This window comes from Odocoileus virginianus, chromosome 1 (genome assembly GCF_023699985.2).
Source record: "Odocoileus virginianus isolate 20LAN1187 ecotype Illinois chromosome 1, Ovbor_1.2, whole genome shotgun sequence".
Classification (NCBI taxonomy): domain Eukaryota; kingdom Metazoa; phylum Chordata; class Mammalia; order Artiodactyla; family Cervidae; genus Odocoileus; species Odocoileus virginianus.
The window spans coordinates 50,525,631-50,548,757 of record NC_069674.1 but is presented as its reverse complement, the minus strand read 5'-3'; the positions used below and the strand labels follow the sequence as shown (position 1 = coordinate 50,548,757).

At 43.8% G+C, this 23,127-nt stretch overlaps 1 protein-coding gene and 1 long non-coding RNA gene across 11 annotated transcripts in view; one reads left to right on the top strand and one right to left on the bottom strand.

Moving 5' to 3' along the window:
• Nucleotides 1-16,524, top strand: part of NOD1 (nucleotide binding oligomerization domain containing 1) — an 86,650-nt gene extending 70,126 nt beyond the window's left edge. For 7 of the 10 annotated variants that reach the window (XM_070468041.1, XM_070468016.1, XM_070468034.1 and 4 more), the window contains 5 exons: nt 561-644; nt 3,251-3,334; nt 5,554-5,603; nt 6,654-6,689; nt 7,001-7,990. In XM_070468041.1, coding sequence (XP_070324142.1) covers nt 561-644; nt 3,251-3,334; nt 5,554-5,603; nt 6,654-6,689; nt 7,001-7,140 — 394 coding nt within the window. In that variant the 3' untranslated portion in view covers nt 7,141-7,990. The other 3 variants (XM_070468049.1, XR_011487848.1, XM_070468044.1) reach the window with 3 other exon arrangements.
• The window catches only part of LOC139035226 (uncharacterized), a 33,105-nt gene continuing 12,582 nt past the window's right edge, over nt 2,605-23,127 (bottom strand). The window contains exons 2-8 of the long non-coding RNA XR_011487858.1: nt 22,804-22,937; nt 18,867-19,113; nt 17,719-17,850; nt 17,238-17,313; nt 10,785-16,305; nt 9,991-10,144; nt 2,605-6,293 (exon numbers count right to left, since the gene is read on the bottom strand). This is a non-coding gene — a long non-coding RNA (uncharacterized lncRNA). The remainder of the gene's footprint in view (nt 6,294-9,990; nt 10,145-10,784; nt 16,306-17,237; nt 17,314-17,718; nt 17,851-18,866; nt 19,114-22,803; nt 22,938-23,127) is intronic.

Sequence of the window (23,127 nt, the reverse complement as noted above, 5' to 3'; positions counted from 1 at the left end):
GGTAGGAGCAGTAGCAGAATTCCTTCCTTATGAGAACAGAGATTTCTCTAGGCCCCACTGATGTGTGCCTGTAAGGTGTCAGCATGCAAAGCTTGCCAAGCCACTTCAGCCCGCTGTGGGCACTGTGACCAGATCTGGCCCATGTTTCATTTCCCTTCTGGCCTGTCCTCATGGTCTGAACCTGGGCTCTGGAGCAACAAAGCTCGAGCGGCTGCTAGCGCAGCTGAGCCCTTCTGCTGCTTGCTGAGTCAACCTGGGCAGGGGCCACCTCCTGGCGAGTCTTTCCAGCTGCTTTAGTTGCTGAGTGTTAGTCTCTCAGTTGTGTCCGGCTCTTTGTGACCCCATGGACTGTAGCCTGCCAGGCTCTTCTGTCCATGGAATTCTCCAGGCAAGAAAATTGGAGTGGGTTGCCATGCCTTCCTCTGGGGGATCTTCCCCACCCAGGTATCAAACGTGGTTCTCCCACAATTCAGGCAAATTCTTTACCATCTGAGCTACCAGGCCAAAGGCAAATGTAGACGTGTTTTTAATAACCTTCTCCAAATGTTTTTCCTTCCTAGTCTTGCATTCAATGGCATCTCTACAGAAGGAGGAAAGAGCCTTGCATTGGCCCTGCAGCAGAACGCATCTCTGAGAATATTCTGGTAATAACCAGAGTCATTTTGAAAGGTTGGGGCTTGGGGATTTTTCCAGACTGTGCACAGCGTAGAATCTTAACTGAAAGGCTGCCTCTGAATTGAGAAGGCTCTGTGCTGTGCTTAGTCGCTCAGTCATGTCCAACTCTTTGCGACCCCATGGGCTGTAGTCCACCAGGCTCCTCCATCTATGGGATCCTCCAGGCAAGAATACTGGAATGGGTTGTCACGTCCTCCCCCAGGGCATCTTCCCAACCCAGGATCAAACCCACGGCTCCCGCATGGCAGGCAGATTCTTTACAATGAGTCACCAGGGAAGCCTGAAAATTGAAAACGCTCTAGGCCTTTCCTCAAAGGAAGGTTTATCATTTAATTTCCTCCTGGAGAAGATAGTCATTCCCAGAAGTACAGACAAGTACAGAATGGGTGGAATGGGCCCTAGGAGCCTGAGTTTGAAACCGTAGCCTTCTTGGCCACTGCGGGCCTCAGGTAAATTAGAAGGCTAGCTATTCTTCCTGTCAGGATATCTCTGGAACACCCCCAGATATGCCTTGAAGGGTCCAACTTTCGCATACTTGTTTGAATGTTCTCCCTTCTTCCTCTTACACTGCCTTTCTCCCATGCAGCCTCCTCCTTCCCCAGCTAGTCACATCAGGAGTTGACCTTCATGCTCCTGCTCACCTGTCACGGGAAGTCCACAGTCCTCCTCTCTGCATTCCAGGGCCACTCATTAAGTGGATGTTACCTTCTGAAAGTGCTCCTTTTTTTTTGGTGGTTCTTTTTTTTGGCCATTTACCATATTTTAATTTTACTTACTTGCCTTACTTACTTAAACTTACTTGCAAGAAAGTATTTTACTTACTTGCCTGTATCATAAATTGCTTCCAGGTGAGGAAGTTATATTACATGTCTCCATATCCTCCTCATGAGATATTGGTTAAATTAGTTAATGTAAATATCATCATTGTGAGAATTCTGACACTACACCTGCTGCCCAGTAAGTTCATTTCCCTTTTCTCTTCAAAAAATCTCTCAAAAAATTTTGAAAAGTGAAAAACATACTTTTTGAAAAAAAAAATGTGATACTGAAGTCTGGAAAGTAGGAAGTGAAAGTACCTCCCCTTTCATGTTTCCTAAATATAATCTTCTATTTCTAGCATTTGAATGTGTATTCAAATAAATATCCCTTTTCTTATAAAATAGAATTTAGCAAGTGGCTTAAAAAACATCTCAGCCATATATTGTACATATTTTATATGTCCTTTTATGTCAGGATCTCTCAGCCTCAGCACTGTTTTGACATTTTGGTCCAAATATTTCTTTTTCGTTGAGAGGCTGTCCTGTGCATTGTAAGCTATTCAGCAGAACCCCTGGTCTTTGCCCATTAGATACTCTGAAGTGACCCCTAATTGTGACAATCAAAATTGTCTCCAGACATTGGCAAGTGTCTCTGGATGGAAATTAACCCCGGTTGAGACTCACAGCTCTAGGTGGATAATAATGTCAGTCCCCAGAATCTCTTGAGTACTGACCATACATACATCATGCATTGTTCGCAGTCTTTTTCGTACTGTAACTCATTCTCACAACCATGCAAGGAGGGTTGTACCATTACTGTTAACATTTACTGATGGGAAAACTCAGGCCCAAAGTTCAACCACCTGCTGCGGTTCCGATTCCCAGCTGGTCTATCTGACTCAAGAGCGTCTTTAAGTGCTCTTTAGCCTCTTTCTTCATCCTACCTCAGTCTCTCTAAAGGCTGCACACTCACAACTTTATTTTTCCAATTGCCTCTATTGATACTGAAATTTGTTCACATCTTACATTATGACCAAAAAAAGACTGCAATCAGTACTGCATGTATAGAAACCTGTGTGTAATGTCTTTGCACACCATAAGGTCAATTTCTAGAAGTCTAATCATTGGTCCAAAGTGAAACACATTTAAAATTTGGATAGACACTACCAAATTGCCCTTCAAGGAATGATTTTTTAATTTTTTTCTATTCGCCTTCCTTTATTTATTCTTTCATCCACTGGCACAACAGGGTTTAATCCTCTTTACAACCAGGAGCTTCTCACCCTCTCTGCTTTACCCAGGTCACTTTATGCTTTTAAGAACAACTGAGAGACTACTGGAACTTTCAGTCACAGAACTTGGGTCCTTCGTAACTGGCAAAGTGATGATCACATATTAATTGTGCATTTGGCATGCTTTTCTAGGTCTTCATCAGACTGAATTTAGTAACAGACTGTCTTTGGTGTTCAAGGGATCTTAAAGGCTGCAGGAGATCAGAGAAGCAAGCATTGGTCCCTTGCTTTCTGTGGGCCCCTGTCTTCTGTGAAATCCAAGAGCTCAGCAAGGATGGAAGGGGAGTGTAGGCTCCCCGACAACAGCAGGGCTAAGAAGTAGGAGTTTGGGTGAAGGATTTGCACTAGACATGAACCTCCATTGATTGTCGTTGGGGCTGAGAGGCTGGGTTTGGAGCCTGGCTGTTGGCTGAGTTCTCAGCAAGTGATTAGCAGCATAAGCATAAGCCTGGGCCAGGAACTCAATGAAGAAAGGGTACCAGGCAGAACTGACTGTCCTGAATCCATTCTTCCTTTTTCTTACAGGCTTACCAAAAATGAACTTGATGATGAAGTGGCAGAGAGCTTTGCAGCGATGTTGAAAGTCAACCAGACATTGAAACATTTATGGTAATTCAGATTTCAACACTGTGCTTTTTTAAAAAAACACTTTAACATAAAACTGACATACCATAAAAGTCACTCTTTTGAAGTGTACAATTCAGTGATTTTTAGCATATTTATAGGTTGTGCAGTCAACACTACTCTCTAACTCTAGAGCATTTTACCTAACCACCTCCCCTACTCCCCAAAAACCTGCATGCATTAAGCAATCACTCCCCATCCTTCTTCCCCCTTGGTTCCTGCATGTGTGCTAAGTCACCTCAGTCGTATCCAACTTTGTGACTCTAAGGGCCGTCGTAGCCCGACAGGCTCCTCTGTCCCTGGGATTTAGCATTGAGAGTCCCTTGGACTGCAAGGAGATCCAAGCAGTCCATCCTAAAGGAGATCAGTCCTGAGTGTTCGTTGGAAGGATGATGCTGAAGCTTAAACTCCAATACTTTGGCCACCTCATGCGAAGAGTTGACTCACTGGAAAAGACCCTGATGCTGGGAGGGGTTGAGGGCAGGAGGAGAAGAGGACAGAGAATGAGATGGCTGGATGGCATCACCAACTCGATGGATATGAGTTTTGAGTAAACTCCGGGAGTTGGTGATGGACAGGGAGGCCTGGCGTGCTGCAATTCATGGGGTCTCAGAGTTGGACATGACTGAACTGAATCTTATTTTCTGTCTCTCTGGATTTGCGTTTTCTGGGCCTTTCATAGAGATGCAGTCATACGATATGGGACCTTTTGTTTCCGTGTTATTTCAGTAGTGTAAGTTTTCAAACTTTATCTACACTGTAGCATGTATCAGTACTCCATTGCTTTTTATGGCTGAATATTCCATTGTATGGATAGTCCACGTTTTGTTTGTCCATTCATCAGTTGATGGACATTTGGATTGTTTCTCTTTATGACTGTTATGAATAATGCTACTGTGAACATTCGTGCATGTTTGTGCAACCATATGTTTTCATTTCTTTTGGGTATATACTTAAGAATAGAATTTCAGGGTTATATGGTTATTTTGTTAACTGCTAAACTGTTTTCCAAGGTGATTATACTATTTTCATTCTCACCAGTCATGTAGGAGGGTCACCATTTCTCCACGTCCTCACCAACACAGGTTATTGGTCTTTTGGGGTCATACCATCCTAGGGGATATGAAGTGCTGTCTCATCGTGCATTTCCCTGACACTAACAATGTTGGGTGTCTTTTCATGTGCATATTGGCCATTTGTATATCTTCTTTGGAGAACTGGCTCCACATTCTTTGTTCATTTGTAAATTGGGTTTGGCTGTGGTAAGTCACTTTAGTTGTGTCCGACTCTTTGCAACCCTTTGAACTGTAGCCCACCAGGCTCCTCTGTCCATGGGGATTCTCCAGGCAAGAATACTGGAAAATGGGTTGCTGAGCCCTCCTCCAGGGGATCTTCCCCACCCAGGGATCAAACTCTTGTCTCTTATATCTCCTGCATTGCCAGGTGGGTTCTTTACCACTAGTGCCGCCTGGGAAGCCCTAAATTGGGTTATGTGCCTTTTAATTGCTGAGTTGTTAGGATTCTTTAAATATTCTAGGTGCTAGACATTTACTAGATAGATGATTTGCAAATATTTCTTTTCAGTTTCTTCAGTGACCTTTGAAGCACCAGTTTTTAATTTTGATGAAGTCCAATTTATTTTTTCTTTAGTAGCTTGTGCTTTAGGTTGTCTTACTAAGAAATCATTGCCTAATCCAAGGTCACAAAGATTTCCTTTAAGTGTTACAGTTTTGCTCTTACATTTAGGTCTTGATCCATTTGGAGTTCATTTCTGTGTATGGTATGAGGTTTGGGGTCCAGCTTTATTTTATTGCATCTAGATAATCAGTTGTCCCAGCACCCCATGTTGAAAAGACTCCTCTCTTTTGAATGGCCCTGACACTTTTGCCAAATCAGTTGACCATAAATGTGTGAGCTTATTTCTGAACTTTCTATTCTGGTTGAGCCATATGTTTATCCTTATGCCAGGACCATACTGTCCTGCTTATTGTAACTTTGTAATAAGTTTTTGAAACCAGGAAGTGTGTGTTTCCAACTTTGTTCTTCTTTCTTAATATTGTTTCGACTACTCTGGGTCCCTTTCCTTTCCACCTGAATTTTAGATCACCATGTCGGTTTCTATATATATATATAAACCCAGTGTGTTACATCTGTTTTTTTCCCTTTTCTTTCTGACCCTTTCTTTCTTTTATGCCTTTCCCTAGGTGTCAGGCCAGCCTCTCCAGGGAGAACACAGCGAGAAGAGGGCTAGAGAGTGAGTCTTCGCTCTTTGTGTGAGCACAGACCACACTGGCCAGGGTGAAGGTAGCCAGTGGGCCTGAGCACTGCCAGCCTTTTTAACCTCTCCTCCTGCCCAGCCTCTTACCAGGTCTAGGCTGCAGGCAGCTCGGCCTACCTCCAGCAAGGCGTCATTAGGAAGTAGCAGGATTTAACTGAATGCAGAACTCTGTGCCCACTTCCAGGTTCTATTTTTGCTCCTTTTGCAAAAAAGTCCAAGTCACACTGTGGTCATGCTTACCAGAAGGTTACCACCTCTGCATCAAGACCAGGGGCCCCAGTCTGTGGGAGATGTGGCAGCAATCACTGGGTCCTAGCTACAGCATGGTTGCCTAGTCCTGTGTGCTTGGGCAGGAATGGTGACAAGAACTTGTACTCGGCACCATGGTAGAGACTGAGAACTACTTCATACCCATCCTCCTATTGAAACTCACACACTCAGGCTTGTGGGTTCTCTTAGTTATTCTCATGTTATAGGTCAGGCAACCGAAGAACAGAGAGCTTCTAACCATGCTATACTGCTTCCTTCTAAGGGACTGGCTTAATTTCTGAAATCTCATCAGTCACGGTAATTTAGGCCTTCATCTTCCTCATACAGCTGCCTTCTTGGATAGGTCAAGTGCATTTGCAGCCTTTATCTACAAAAAGCCAGAGGAGAGGAATGAACCTGTGATAAAAAAAAAGAAAAAAAATATAGTAGACATATCACTGACTTGTGCTACATTTTTTTCCTGGGTGGCTAGAAGCACAGCCTCCCAGGGGAGCAATTCAGGACTTGTTCAGGCTTCTCAGCTCTATCTGAAACCTTCATTTCATTGAGTCACTGTTACCCAACATAATGGGGTATAGTCCTATAGGCCCCAGTATGGATGCTTTTCCACTGGGACTCATGAATAGCTCCCCCTCCCTCCCTCTCAGATGTTGGATAGGACATGGCACCATTTTGGAAGCCTCTTCCCTGGCAAAGAAGAGAATGCCTAGCTCTTTAAACATACTTAACTTTAAAAGTTGCCTTGCCTTTCTCCAGCCACCTGGAAGGAGATATCAGACTGCCTGTTCCCAGGTACATTCCTTAGAATTTGTTGTTCAGACTGGTAGTATCCAAACAATGAAAAGTGTCAAGCACACATGCATGTATATGTTCATGTAACAAAGTACCTACATGTGAATATACAGATCTATTATGCTCATGCTAAAAATATACAGAAAAGTTAAACATTAAAAAATTTATTGGTGTAAAACTTATCTATTAATACAATATTTAATTTCTGCTGTACTGCACAGTAACTCAGTTATATATTTTAAAAAAATTGTTAAGTCTTTACTGAATTCATTATGATATTGATTCTCTCATTCTGGTTTTTTGGCCATAAGGCATTTGGATTTTTAGCTCCCCAACCTGGGATCGAATCTGCATCCCCTTCACTGGAAGACAAAGTCTTAAATCACTGGACTGCCAGGGAAGTCCCCTGTGTATTGTTTTTCATATTCTTTTCCATTATGGTTTATCATAGGACTTTGACTATAGTTTCCTGTGTTATATAGTAGGATCTTGTTGTTTATCCATCCTGTATATAATAAATTGCATCTATGAATCCCAAATTCCCAACCCTTCCCTCCCCACCCTTCCTCCTCATTGCCAAAGTCTGTTCTCTATATTTGTTTTGCAGTCTATTTTTATTTTGTAGATAGGTTCATTTGTGTAATATTTTAGATTCCACATATAAGTGCTATCATACGGTATTTCTCCTTCTCTGCTTAGTAAGATATTCTTAATGGCTGAGTAATGGTTCATTACTCCCCACATCTTCTATATCCATTCATCTGATGGCTATTTTATATGGATATATGCCCAGGAGTAGGATTGTTGGATCTTATGGCAACTCTATTTTTTAGTTTTTTTAAGGAACCTCCATACCATTTTCAATAGTGGCTGCACCAATTTACATTCCCACCAACAGTGTAGGAGAGGATTCCCTTTTCTTCAAATCCCCTCCAGTATTTATTATTTTTAGACTTTTTAAACATGGTCATTCTGACTGGTATGAAGTGGTACCTCATTGTGGTTTTGATTTTCACCTCTCCAATAATTAGTGACACTGAGCATCTTTTCATGTGCCTGTTGGCCATATGTATGTCTTCTTTGGAGAAATGCCTATTTAGGTTTTCTGCCCATCAGAAAACAAACATTTTAAAACACGTTTTTATTCTCATGAGTCTGATCTAGACAATCTTCGCTAGACTGAAAGTTAAATGGACTCAGTTCTTCCTGATCCTGTCTCTCATTCCATCATACCCTTCCAACCCTCTAATGACATGGACAGAGTTCATCCAGTATGACTTGATACAAAAGGTATGTTTTTCTTTCAGGCTTATCCAGAACCAGATCACAGCCAAGGGGATTGCCCAGTTGGCAGAGGCATTACAGAAGAACACTGGCATAATGGAGATTTGGTAAGACTGATCTACTCCTTTTTTTTTTTTTATCTCCTTTTTGTAGTGATAACAGTCATTATTTACTTAGCACCATTGACTATGTGCTATGCACAATGTAAGGCAATGTGCATTTATTTCTCATCTTTCCAACAATCTGTAAAGTAGGTAGTACTGTTTTCATTTCACAGATGTAGAAACTGAGGCCCAGACCCAGGTCACACCTAAGAGGAGAAGCTGAAATTCAGCCAAGGCTGTGACTTCATAGTCAGGACACTCTTCTGCAGTCCCCCTGTCCTAGACTGTACAGGGGCAGACAGACTGAGAAATGATTCCCACTGAGAGATGGCCTGGGGTCTGAAGCATGTTCTGTCTGGGCTCCCAGGCTGTATTTGAGCTGACTGTACTCTTTTCCAACTTCCTGTTTCTCTTCTGAGGACTCGCTTGTGCCAGCAGAAGGAAAGCCCATGGCCTGCCTCACTGCAATGTTGAGCCCCATTCCATTTCTCATGCATCCCACGGGACACATGCCCCCCCCACCCCTCCACAGGTAGGACTGGGCCTGGAGTATATTCATCAGGGTGAGGGAATGTGTGTGTCCCACTAGTAACAGCAAGGGCCCTGACTGCCTCAGTGCCAATAAAACCAAGTTAAGAACAGCAGGCCCCTGTGTCCTTGAACCCAGACCCCCCAAGAGCTCTGGAATTTGCTCTCTGCCCCAGGCCTGGCCGAGTGTGAGGCTCACACCTACATGGAAAGCCTGGCAGGGGCCAGAGCCGGGTTCCCCTGGAGGACAGAGACCACAGGAGTTCATGCTCCATCTTGGGCCCCGAGATCCATGGAGCAGCCTTGCCATGACCCAAACCCTCAGTTCAGGGGGTAGTTACTCATTAACTATAGTACTTTTTTCGTGCTGGGGAGAAGAATTTCATAGCCTGAAAAATATAAGTCAAGGTACAGCTTGCTCCCTGATATTGGCTGCTAGAACAGTGCTTTTTAAACTTTACTTTAGAACTCCTTAGAGGGTCATAAATTGGTTTGGTAGGTTATAACTAGCATTATTTAAAGAATGAAATGGAGTAGAACACCAGAATGTTGTGTGCACACTATGAGATATTTCATAATCTAATTTCAGATGTGGGTGTGTATGTATAGATATGTACCAGCGTAGACGCTGGTTCACAATGTAAAATGTTCTTATTTGGAGGCAAAGCCAAAAAAACATTTGAAAACATTATGCTTGAGAAGAGAGCCCGGGCTCCAAACAGATTGATGGAGGTGCTGTGGCAAGTCGTCTGCAAAGCCAAGCCTACTCCTCAGTCAGGAATCCTTTCCTAGAAGTACCCCATTTGCTGCTGACTCTGTTGTTTGAAGATGGCAGACAGAGGTGGGGAGAGGACAGGAGACCAGGCTGAAGGACAGTCTGTGGACCACAGCTGGCTTCCACTCTGCTCAGTGACTGGTTAGGATGGTTTAAGCACATGCAGCTGCTTTAATTTTGACTAGCTTGAAATGGCCTACCAAAGACCATTGTTCCTACACAAAGAACTATTTGTATAGGACCAAGTATCAGTCTTTAAGGCATGCTGTGTAGAACCTGAACGAGGCATTGGTGTCAAGAAGGATTAGAAAAGAGGACAAGGAGGAAGCCTCGGGCGCTGGCCCAGGCGTTATCTTCACTCCAGCCCCTGGTTCATCCCAGAAGTCTCACATCATGGGCTGCCAGGGCTGGGGTCAGGCTCTGCCCAGGGTCACCACTGGCAGAGATTACCTTTGGCCATCTCCTTGGACTCTTTATCTGTAATGCCATTTATGGCTGCCTCATCCCCGTTCAAAAAGAACTTGAGATCTGAAGTCCCTCGGTGAGTTATGCATTCAAAGACAGAAATGAGCAGTGTTCAATGACCTGGTGTCATAGTTACAGCACTTACCCACACTCCATGGTAAGAGCTTTCTGTGAGGCTCTCTCCTCCAGACTGGGAGCTCCTTGAGGGTAGGGCCCCTGTCAAGGTCCCTGCAGAGTCCCCAGGGAACGCACTGCGTCTTAATTTGTTGAATAACAAATGAGTGCTTGAGTGCCAGGTGCTGTGCCGATTCCAAGACTCCAGTGGTGAGGAAGATATGGTAAAGGAAAAAATTATTCAAGTAATTATTTAATATCAGTCATGATGAGTGCCAGAGAGGGGAAAGCTGAGAAGGGAACCTAACACAAAGAAGGTTTCAGGGAAGGTCTCCTGAAGGAAGTGGCATTTAAACTAAGCCATGAAGGACAAATAGGAGATGATCAGCTGAAGTGGGAAGAAAGTGTTCTAGGAAGGAGGACATCATGTGCAAAAGTTCTGAGGCAGGAAGGAACGTGGTACCCTTGAAGAACAGTGTAGGAGAAGGGCCACAGGAGGTGGAGGTGATGGGCAGACACTAGACCATGAAAGATCTATGGGTCCTTTTGCATATTTTTGGTGTTTATCCTAAAAGCAGTAGAAAGTCATTGAAGGGTTTCAAGCAAAGAGGGATGTGCTCAGAGCCACACTGTAAAACAAACAAACACCACCCTGACTCCTGTGGGAAAGGCCAGAGAAGAGGTGATAGATACGCAGATCAGGATGGTGGTGGGGAACATATGGAGAGGTTCCAGGGAGCCATGCTAGGGATACTTAGGAAACAAAACTTTGTGACAGAATATGAAGGTGGGGAAGGTGTCAAGGTTAACCTCCAGGTTACTAACTTGCACAACTGGAGGAAGAGTGGTGCACCATTCACGGAGCTCGGGAACCCGGGGGAGAGGTGCCTACTCTGAGGTACCAGGGAGGCATCCAGATGAAGATGTCAAGCAGGTAAGAGGCACCGGAGTAGAGAGGTCTCGCCCAGGTCACTGACATACAGATGAGGCCAGGGATAGATGAGGTTCTTCTGGGGAAGAGGGCTGGGCCCCAAGCCTGCAGGAAATCCATTATTTAGAGGTCATGTGGAGAATATAAACAAGGAAATGGAGTGGTCAGATGTAGGAAAGAAACCAGAGAGTGTAAATATCAAGCCAAGAAATGGATGGTAGTGTTTCAAGGAAGAGGAAGAAATGCCTGTGAAGGGCAAGAAAGATAAGGCCTGAAAAATGTCATTTAAATTCAGTTTTATCGAGGCTATTGGTGACCTCAGATCCATTCCATGGAGTGATGGTAGCTCCATGAAGGGATTTTTTTTTATTGGATTATAATTGCTTTACAGTGTTGTTAGTTTCTGCTGTACCACAGTGTGACTCAGCTACGTGTATACATAGATGAGCTCCCTGTGCTATAGAGCAGCTTCCCATAGCTGTCTGTTTTACATGGTAGTGCACACATGTCAATGCTACTCTGTTTGTCCTACCCTCTCCTTCCCTGTGTCCACAAGTCAGTTCTTTCTCCATGTCTGCATCTCTATTCCTGCCCTGCAAATAGTTTCACCAGTACTAAATTTTTCTAGATTCTGTATATATATATATACATTCATATATTTTTCTGACTTACTTTACTCTGTATGACAGACTCTAGGTTCATCCACGTTGTTACAATGACCCAATTTTGTTCCTTTTTGTGTTTGAATAATATTTCGTGGTATATATATACCACATCTTCTTTATCCATTTGTCTGTCCATGGACATTTAGGCTATTTGAAGTAGTGTTGCAGTGAATACGGGAGCACATGTATCTTTTTTGAATTATTGTTTTCCCAGAGTATATGCCTAGGTGTAGGATTACTGGGTCCTATGATAGTTTTTAGTTTTTTAAGGAACCTCAATACTGTTCTCCATAGTAGTTGTATCAATTTTCATTCCCACCAGCAGTGCAGGAGGGTTCCCTTTTCTCCACATCCTTTCCAGCATTTATTATTTGTAGATTTGTTTTGATGATGGCCATTCTGACTGGTGTGAGGTGATACCTCATTGAAGTTTTGGTTTGCATTTCTTTAATAATGAGTGATGTTGAGCATCTTTTCATGTGTTTGTTGGTCATCTGGAAAGGATTAATATCAAACAAGTCATCAAGATAGCCAAGTAAAAGGATGTGGAGGTCACCTTCCCCCACAAACACATCAAAAATACATCCAAGTGTAGAACAAGTTTCATGGAAAACTGGCAAGAGAACTCCTATACAACCAAGGCTACAAGAAAGATTCCCATGTAATCAGGTAGGATGGGAAAAAGAATCAGGTGAGGATGGCACCCCTGGGAAGGGACTAAGAGGAAAAGGAAGACCACCACGTGGATACTTGCCCTGGGAAGTGAGTGGGTTGAATCACAGACTGCGTGTTCCAGTCCTGGGCTCCTGTGCAGAGGAGACAAGCCCCCTTGGCTGCTTGGAGAACAGTATGACAGAGAGAGAGACCGGAGAGCCTAGACTCCACTTGGGAGGAGTGTGTGGGTGCTTGCTTGCCACCAGACAGGGCGGAAAGAGGTCTGCCCCAGGGGCTGCCACCTCACTATGCTCCTGAAGCCGAGCTGAGCAAACACCCCAGGCCCGCCCACTCCACACCACAGACTGGCACTAGATCTAGGGAAGCCAAGTCCTGGCAGAAGACCTGATCGAGGGACAGAGACGTGGCCCCCAGGCGCCTGCTGGGTGCTTGCTACAGCAATGCTAACAAAGCAGCCCCGATGTCTAATGGCAACGGAGCCGCTTCGGCCATAATGCCATGGCCCCCACTGCTAGCCAAGCACATGCTCCAGTCTCTTTAATGCCACAACCTTGCGCCAGACTTGGCATGACCACAGTGGGAAGAAGCATGACCTTGGGCTGCATGTGAGATGCCTACACAGGTGGTGCATCAGACCTCTGTAAATGCACAAGCCCCAGTGCAGGGAGAAGGGAAGACACACCTACAGGGAACAGAGCCAACTCTACAGCCCAACGCTCAGGGCATTTGCCCCAGCAACTCCGCAGCAGCACCTGCCCTGTGTGATGGTCACTGAGCAGAGAGGAGATCCCACATCACAGCCTGTGCAGGTTCTAGCCATACTTCATCAAGGTGATGGTGGCCAGCATACCCTGAAGAAGACAAGGCTGGCATCCACAATCAAATCCAGTCCTCACACCAAAGACACCAGAGGGACACTCACATAAAAGCACCTCTTCATGACCACAATAGATTGCTTTTCTCTTTTTCAGTGAATTTAGGTGAAACTGTTACGCAAAAGGAAGAAGCAGTGGAACTACTCCCAATTGAAAGACCAAGAGAAACCCCCTGGAAAAAGTAATGAAACAGAAAAGCTGGTAATAAAAATGCTAACTGAATGAAAAAAGAAAACTGATCTAAGCACAGATCATTTTAACAAAAACTATAAAAAGATCTAATCAAAAATAGGTAATTCAATGTCTGAGACAAAACTCACTCTAAAAGAAATAGCAGGGAGGGGACAAAAAAAAAATAAAAGAAATAGCAGTCTAAATGACACAAATGCAAATGATATGAAAGATAATGGAAATTAATATAGCAGAAAGAAAATGAAAAAAATGACAGCAACATAAGAGATCTATGGAATAATATAAAATGTGCCAATATCTGCTTTGTAAGATTCCAGAAGGAGAAAAGAGAAGGCAATGAAACATATATTTGAAGAAAGTATGACTGAAACCTTCCCAAACCTAAAGAAGGGAACAAATATCCAGGAACAGGAAGCACAGAAGGTCCCAAATAAGATGAACCCAAGCAGAACCACACAAAGACATACCAAAAAAAACAGTCCTTTACAAGGAAATCCCCATCAGGCTATCAGCTGATTTCTCTGCAGAAACCTTGCATGCCAGAAAAACTATTAATAGCATGATATATTCAAAGTCCTGAAAGGGAAAAATAGCAACCTAGTAATCCCAGGAAGATTATCATTTAGAATATAAGAATTTCTTAGAGTAGGTTTTGTAATGGTGAATTCTTTGCTTCTCTAAGAGAAATGTTGAAGAATCTTCTCCAAATGGAAAAGAATCTATAGGAAAGGGAAAATACCAATAGGAAAGGCAAATATATATCGAGGATTGAAGATCGCTTAAACCAGTACATGGATTAAAACGAAAAAATTGCAAAATTGACTGTAACTACACTAAACAATAAAGGGATAAACAGGGAGATATAAAATATGACATTAGGAATTAAAAATGTAGCTCTAAGGCAAAATGGATAAAAGCAAAAATAAACAAATGGGACCTGATTAAACTTAAAAGCTTTTGCATAGCAAAGGAAACCCCTGAAAAAAATGAAAAGAGAACCTGCAGAATGGGATAAAATATTTGCAAATGATGAAATTGACAAGGGGTTAATGTCCAAAATATACAAACAGCTTATACAGTTCAACAATTAAAAAATGGGTAAAAAACCTGAAGAGACATTTTTCCAAAGACAATTTACAGATTCCCAACAGGCACATGAAAAGGTGCTCAACATTACTAATTATTAGGAAATGCAAATCTAAACCCAATGAGGTATCACTTCACACCTGTCAGAATGGCCACCATCAAAGTCTACAAACAATAAATGCTGGAGAGGATATAGACTGGAGAGGATATAGAGAAATGGGAACCCTCGTACACTGTTGGTGGGAATGTAAACTGGTGCAGCCACTATGGAAAACAATATGGAGGATTCTTAAACTAACAGTAGAACTACCATATGATCCAGTAATTGCACTCCTGGGTATATATCCAGAAAAAGATAAAACACTAATTTGAAAAGAAATATGTACCCCAGTGTTCACAGCAGCACTATTTACAATAGCCAGGACATGGAAGCAACCCAAGTGCTCATCAACAGATGACTGGATTAATATGTGATAAACACACACGTATATGTACATGTACATATATATGTACACACACACACATGCACAATGGAATATTACTTGGCCATAAAAAAGAATGAAATACTGCTATTTACAAAGTGGACGGACCTAGAGAATATCATGCTAAAAGAAAGAAGTCACAGAAAGACAAACTATTATTAGATGTGGAATCTAAAAAATAATATACATGCCTGTATATATGCAAAACAGAAACAGACTCACAGATACAGAAAATGACCTTGTGGTTACCAAAAGGGTGAGGAACAAATCAGGGGTATGAGAGTAACATATATACAAATTACTGTATTATAATAAGAATATACTGTGTAGCACAAGAAATTATACCCATTACCTTGTAATAACCTGTAATGAAAAATAATGTGCAGAAATACTGAATCACCATGCTGTACACCTAAAATTAACACAATACTGTAAATCAACTATACTTCAGTTTTAAAAAAGTGTTTGACAGATCATGTTCTTAATTTCAGGGTTGTGTGAAGTATGAGAGTGTGTCAGCAACACATGCTGGGAAGGTGTATACAGTAGTCCCTCACTTACTTGTGTTCTTTTTCTCCAACAGCTTAAATGGAAACTTGATAAAACCGGAGGAGGCCAAGGTCTTTGAAGATGAGAAGCGGATTGTCTGTTTTTGAGGGGATGTTCTCCTGTGGGTGGGTCTTGGCCCTGGGGGCAACTCAGTGCAGTTGCCTATCCTGGATGGTGGCATCCAGGGTCTGCTGAGGTGGGACTGCTAGGAATCCTGCTTTCATGATGCAGACCAGGAGGGCCCTCTGACTGGCAGAGTCCCTGAGTAGCTGTGACAATTCTGCAGGAAAAGCATGAGCCATTTTAGTGACTGTAAACATTCTATGAAGAGATGTTAATGCATAGCCATGATTATTTAAATCTGCCACTGGAGGAAGGAGGCTTAGAGCTCATACACATGCCTGCCCAGAGGCCAGCGGAGCGAGGCAGTCACTGCCATGTTCACTGAAGAGTTGAGGTGCAAAGTTGGACCATGTTTCTTGGGGGGCAAAGGTGCTCAACAAAGGAAAGTGTTTTACCTGAAATATCGTCTTCCTCCTCAGGAGACTGTTCCCACCCCAAACTGTAGCCACTGTGGGGGTCTGACTCCTCCAAGGCTCTGCAGGGAGTCGGAAAAGGAAGACCCCACCATGGACTTTTGTCCTAGTCCTGGAGTCTCACCGTCTGCTGACAAAGATGGCAGGATGCCCTCTTCGCCAGTCCGAGGGACAGGACAACGTCTTCATAATACTGAGGCTCCACTCAGGGCTTTTGTGGGATGGGACCAACCTCCAGAAGGCTGATGCTATGGGCTCCACCCCAGGAAGAAGAATCAGTACCGTTCTCCAAAAGGAATAAAGGCCTGGTGTGCCCTTGTGACCGTGGCATCCAAACTGGAGCTTCTCTCTCGCCCTGTGGAGAAAGGGAAGTCTCCTCCTGCCCCTGAGCAGTTGTGAGGATGGCTGTGTTGGAGGCAAGGCTCAGAGTCGCTGAGAACTCGGCTAGGAGAGCATGTTAGACCCCTGCCACCATGGCGGGCATTTTGTGGATGCTAAATGGGGGGAAGGAGGAGGTTTTAAGATAACTCATTCATTTGCCAATTCGTTTGTTAGTAAAATACTGAAACACTCACTTCTAATTGAGTTCAGTTCAATCGCTCAGTCATGTCTGACTCTTTGCGACCCCATGAACCGCCAGGCCTCTCTGTCCATCACCAACTCCCAGAATTTACCCAAACTCATGTCCATTGAGTCGGTGATGCCATCCGACCACCTCCTGTCATCTCCTTCTCCTCCTGCCCTCAATCTTTCCCAGCGATCTTTTCAAATGAGTCAGCTCTTTGTATCAGCTGGCTAAAGTACTGGAGTTTTAGCTTCACCATCAGTCCTTCCAGTTGTCTGAGTCAGGGGTTTTAAAAAGGAAGTCGGCCTGGCAAGCACGCTGTGACCCCTTCAGAGGCTCTTACTGCATTGGGTGGGGCCCTGGGGCGACGTGCTGTGAGGAGAACTGACGAGGGCCAGTCAGAGGCATCCTCAGTGTGATCCTTCACAAGTCCCTCCACCTACCAAGGGAGGGAAGAAGGCAGAGAAGGCATCCGAGGCCTCTCCATCCGACCTCCCAGTCCACACAAGTGGCTTCTCAGAGGGAATACCTTGAGTCCCTGGTAGCTGGGGCCAGCGTACGCTGGCATGGCCAGATTTCATGGCCCTCACCACTGTTTCCTGATGGGCCATCCCCTACCCTCCTCGGCTGTTCACTGCCAAGTGGAGGACCAGGGTGGGCTTGTACCCACTGTGGCAAGAGGCACTGAGCTGACGGGTAAATCGGGGGCTGTTCAACAGTACCTTTGAGTTGTCAGAAGTCCAGCCTGGCTTTATACTGCAGCCCCGGTTAAGAAGGGTATAATTCAACAAGTTAGCCCTGAAAGGTAGGGGGAAAATCCTGTACAGTCACATGGGAGCTATTCCTCTAAGGTCCTGGCCACTCCAGATTTTGGTATCTGCCTAACAGTCACCACCCCCACCCAAGGGAGGACCTCTCTTCAGAATATCTGAGCAGCAGATATGCCCAGGTCACATAAAGGAATGAGCGGTTGGTGAGCTGAAGGCCAAGGGTGCTTAGAACAGACTTCAGACTTGCCGAGTAAGAGAACCACACTTCCCAGCTGACAGATGCATATTTTATTATAAACTGCTAAAACTAAACTTTTGAGAGTCTAAAATGAACCCAGAAACTACCAAATATTACTACTTTTAGAGACTATGAAAATTAAAACTGTTGCCTCTAAGGGAAACTGAATTTGTGTGATATTGGGTAAATTCTAACCTGGAAATACTTCGGTTTTCCAGATGGCGAATGATGTATTTTCTTACAAAAGTGAAATTAGACTCCTAATTTGTTGGAAGGGTTCTCCACTACCCATAGGTGAACTTCTCTGCAGAGAAATGGAGACTTGTCCTAATCAAGAAAAAGATAATAGGAAATTGGAGGGGGGGGGGGAGGGAATTCCACAAACTTAGGATATGACTATTTCCACAGGACATGTTAGTTGATTTCAGGGAAGAAACCACAGCTTCCGTGTTTCAGACCTACATGTCCATGTTGACTTAGAACTTATAAAATAAGCCATGTCAAATCACTGTGGGGCTTGGGGCCACATCTTAAGACTGTCAAAATTTCAATTTCTACCTTGAAAACGGAAATCCCAGAGTACTGACTTACAAAGTTGTTGTGAGGATTAAATGAGCTGCCGCATGGAGATCAGCACAATGCTGGTGCAAGGTCAATGCTCAATGAAAGTGAAAGTCGCATCCAACTCTTTGCGACCCAATTCTCCACGCCAGAATACTGGAATGGGTAGCCTTTTCCCTTCTCCAGGGCATCTTCCCAACCCAGGGATCAAACCCAGGTCTCCCGCATTGCAGACGGATTATTTACCAGCTGAGCCACAAGGGAAGCGCAATACTGGAGTGGGTAGCCTATCCCTTTTCCAGGGGATCTTCCTGACCCAGGAATCGAACCGGGGTCTCCTGCACTAAAGGTGAATTCTTTACCAACTGAGCTATCAGGGAAGCCCCTAATGCTTCAGTATGCAACAGTATGATAACTTGGGTTTGATCCCTAGATCGGGAAGATCCCCTAGAGAAGGAATGGTAGGTAACCCACTCCAGTATTCTTGCCTGGGAAATCCCATAGACAGAGGATCCTGGAGGGCTATAGTCCATGGGGTCCCAAAGTGTCAGACATGACTTAGTGACTAAACAACAATTATAAGCCAATGTTTCTCATTTCTGCTCACAGTGGCATCCCCTGGTATCCCCTTGACACTCTGAGGCTTAGGAAACTTCCCAACAAGGTCAAATATAGGACGAGAAGTTCTCAAATCCAAATCTAGAAGCATTCAACATTGAGCTTCCTGAAGTATCCTGACTCCTTCAGTGAAAAGCACAGCCATGAGTTGTCATCATTCTTACCATTTACGTGTCACTCACTGAACAGAGGGAGGCGCATCCGTGTCTTCGCTGCACAGTAAGAGCAGAGCGAAGCTGGCACCACCGCACGAAGCCAGGCCCGCCAGCCTTTGCCAGGCGTCCCTTTCAGCTCCCCAACTGGGAAGGCACATTTGGCTCGTTGGTGTTTTGGTCCACTTCCAGGGGTGACACACGTCTATTTCCAGTAACTAATTGCTCACTTACAGGAATAAAAATCCGTGCTCTGGAGCTGAAAGGCAGAAGTATGACCATCATCTCAGGTCCATAGAGAGGAATTTTAATGAAAAGTGGAATTAGCTGGTAAGGAGGCCAAAGCTCATGTTTCCGCACAGATGGGCTGGCCGCAGAGCTACAGGGCCCAGGGGCTATCCCAGCGGGATTCTCACAGACTTAAAGCTGAATTAACTGCACCCAGACCAGCTTAAAACTCTCTCGGAAGCACTAAGCACTAAAAAGACTGTAGGGCCCCAGTGATCTGTAACGAAATGAATGAATGAATTAAAAAAAAGATTCTAAACCACAGTAAATTATAAAATAAGTTCAAGGATGCTAAGCAAGTTTCTGATTTTCCCCATGCCTACGTAGGTGCTTTTTGGGGGCAAATAACAAATATCAAAATAACTTGATTTTTTTTCCCTTGACAGTTTCCTCTCTGTCACATTTGTATTACAAAAGCAGTATCACAATATTAACATTTTTAAAATAATGCTTATAATAGTGCTAATAGCACTATTATATTATATAATTTTTAGCACTATTATAATTTTTGCATGTCATTTTTCCATATTTTGCCTACAAGGAGACTTTTATTATGGCAAAATACATGTAATATACAATTTATCATCTTAATCATTTTTATACATTTCAGCGGTATAAACACATCCGTATGTTGTGTAATCATCACCAGTGCCCATCTCCAGAATTACTACTCTTGTAAAACTGAAACTCGATGCTTATGAAACAGTAATTCCCCTTGCCCCCACTTCTGGCAACCACCTACTACTTTCTTTCTCTATGATTTTGACTACTATAGTTCCCTCACATAAGTGAAGCCATACAATGTCTTTCTGTGACTCTTTATTTCACTTAGCATGATGTCCTCAAAGTTTATCCATGTCAGAATTTCCTTTTTTAGGGTTGACTATTTTGACATCTTTTTATATAGTTATAATCACAGTGAACACTTATAATTTATTTAATTTTCCCACCATTATTAATCTTTATAATTACCATTTGTATTCTATTGGTATGTTAATTTGCTTAATTATGTCCCAAGTGTTAGACATTCAGGTGTCCAGACTAGCTGTAGGGATGATTATTATAAACATTTCTACGGAAGTAAAAAAGTTTCTTTAGGATTATTTCTTTCGAGTGGGATAGGCAAGTCAAAGATTCTTGCTGTGAATTTTTATTATTTTTTTCAATCTATATGAATCCATCAGGTTTAGGAGTCTAATAAATGGTTTGGAAGCGGGTGGAAGTTAGAGAACAATGTACTCTCTCCTTTGAATAGGAGTGAGACTCCCTGCTCTGGACCTGTCCCCTACATGGCACCCAGGCCCTGCCCGCACACACACGAATGTTACCGCCACAGACAGGCCCTGGTAATAACTGCAGCTGCAGGGACTAATGAGTGGTCCTTACATTGGCATCTGTTCTCAAGTGGCACTAAGACAGTCACTTATAACTGAGTAAGTGTGTCTTCAAAATCAGTTTTGATTTTAAACATGTGTATGTGTGCATGTGTCTCTGCTTTATCTAAACAAACTCACTCCGACTGATTCCATTAGCACTGGGTCAAGTGGTAACTAATTCTTCCCAACAACCCTATGAAGTAGGGATTACTTCCTGAGTGAAGAAAATGAGAACTAGTGAGTGTGGATATGTATCTCATCTTACTAATGAGAATGTGTATAAAAACGGGGAGCTGGGGAGGAATTTCCCTTCAGGAAAGGGATTTTGGCAAATGTAGAAGATTGGACTTGATAATAGCTAAGACTTTGAGCTCACTTAGTTCAGCCTTCTTACCATGCCAGTGAGGACACTGGCCTCAGAGAGCAAAAGTGACTTGCCCAAGGTCACACACATTATCTGTAGAGCAAGAACTAGAACACAGGCCTTCTGGCTGGCTTTATTTTCCCTGTTTTTCCCTTTTTTTTTTTGCTTAGCCTATTAAACCTGATCCCAATCCACTAGGGCAAGTTAAATAAAATGAACTCTGCTCCCCAAGGACTTAGGTGGGGTGTCTTTAGTGTCCCTCTGGGAAGCCTGGTCTTATTTTCATATACTAATGATGCGAAAAGCTCCAAGACTCGGGAGTCCTGCTTTCAAGTCTCATTGACTGACAGTCTCAAGGTGAGGAACACCCTGGAGAATGTCGGATGACCCAAGTCTGACTCTTCAAAGCCCACACATCCTCTGCCAGCCACAACCATGGGACTGGACCAAAGGAAGTAGATGTATTCCAGAGAGCTGGAGAAGGTCATGCTGGGATTATTTCCATCACAAGAGGGCAGCACGTATCCAGTGATTAGTCCATTATATAAGTGGCCTGAAGGATTCAACTGTGTAGGGGGTGCTGATAATGATCCAATATTCTCCTTACATAAAAATCCAAAGTACATGGTGTTAAGAGCACTTTCATTGTCAGTGCATTCATCCATGACTTCAAAGACACTGGTAAGTTAGGGAGAGAAACAGCAGAGTTACAGCCAGTTCTGTGGGTACTGAGGGTCTGGGTTCAAATTCCAGTGCTCCCAGGACTTGTGGGACCTTGGACAATGACTTAGCTTTTCTGCGCTTGAGCTTTCCATCTGTAATAGTACTGCTCCCTTTGCAGGGCTGTTTGGTAACGAGGAGTAAATTAATAAATATTTTTATAAAGCACTTAAAACAGTGCCTGACATGTAGTAGGGCTCTAGAAGTAGCAACATTTGTTATCTAATCAGACCTTTCCCCTCTAGCATGACTTTAATGAGCACAGAGATAGGGCAAAAGAGGCGGCAGTGCGAAGCCATCCTTCTGCACCTTGAGAGCCCCTCTGAAACAACACTGCCATTTTCAAACTGACAGCAGGGTCTAGACTTGTCAGCAGCTCAGAAACCAGAAGCCGAAGGCCAAATACCTATGGGATAAGGGCTAAGCTTCCCAGGTGGCACGAGCGATAAGGAGCCCTCCTGCCAATGCAGGCAGACCTAAGAGATGCCAGTTCGATCCCTGGGTTAGGAAGATCCCCTGGAGGAGGGCACAGCAACCCACTCTTCTTGTCTGGAGAACCCCATGGACAGAGGAGCCTGGTGGGCTCTGGTCCACAGGATCACACAGAGTTGGACATGACTGAAGTGACTTAGCATGCACGCAAGAACTAAGCATTCTTGACATACCTGACACTGTCTCCATTTTGTTAAGGAACTGCCTGTTCAGGTCCTATTCAGAAGCAGGGATTAAGAAAGCTAAAAGTCTGTTTGCATTTTAATTTGATTTCACAGATGTTAGAGTGAATTATCTGGCGTTCTATACTAAAATCATATGGCTGAAGGTCATTTCTGTCTTTGATGTCAGCACGTGGGTCTGTGTTTCTAGCATTCTTCTCATCCACTTGGTTGACATTGCTACTGATCCCCCAGCCTCCAGCAGAAGTGAATAATGGCAGTCTTGAGAGCGAGCAGGAGAGAGAGTAGTGATGGAGGGAGGTCAGAACAGAACAGAAGGAGGGTGGAAGGTGGGTGGGTGAGCTACTGGAATCCTGACTCCCATCCTGATTCATACCCTCCTATTGCTGTGTCTTGTCCAGGAGCTGGCCGTATGTTCGGGACCCATCAGCCTGGCATCTTGGGCACTGCATTTGTATGGAGCCAGCAGCTCTAGGGAACAGCCCAGCTGCCCACTGCTCCTTTTAGATCTCCCAGTGGGTACTCACCAGACAATGTGTGAGATCTTTTTCCTTCTGCTGAGTCAACAAATATTCCCAAGAGGAGGGCCTATTGGTGGTCAACATTATGCTTCCATCTGAATCATCTAGTCCAGTTTTCTCAACTTTTTTCATTATCACCCCTGTAAAGAGAATTTTAAGACATTTTAACCTAATCCCCTCTTCCACCATAAAACTCTTAATACCACAAATATACTGTATTTCTGTTTAGGTACCCCGACCCTGCAGGCCATTGAATAGATAAACTCTTTTTTCCCCCCCAAGAACCAATTTTTACCCCCTTTAGGGGTGATAGCCCTCCTGTTGATAGTC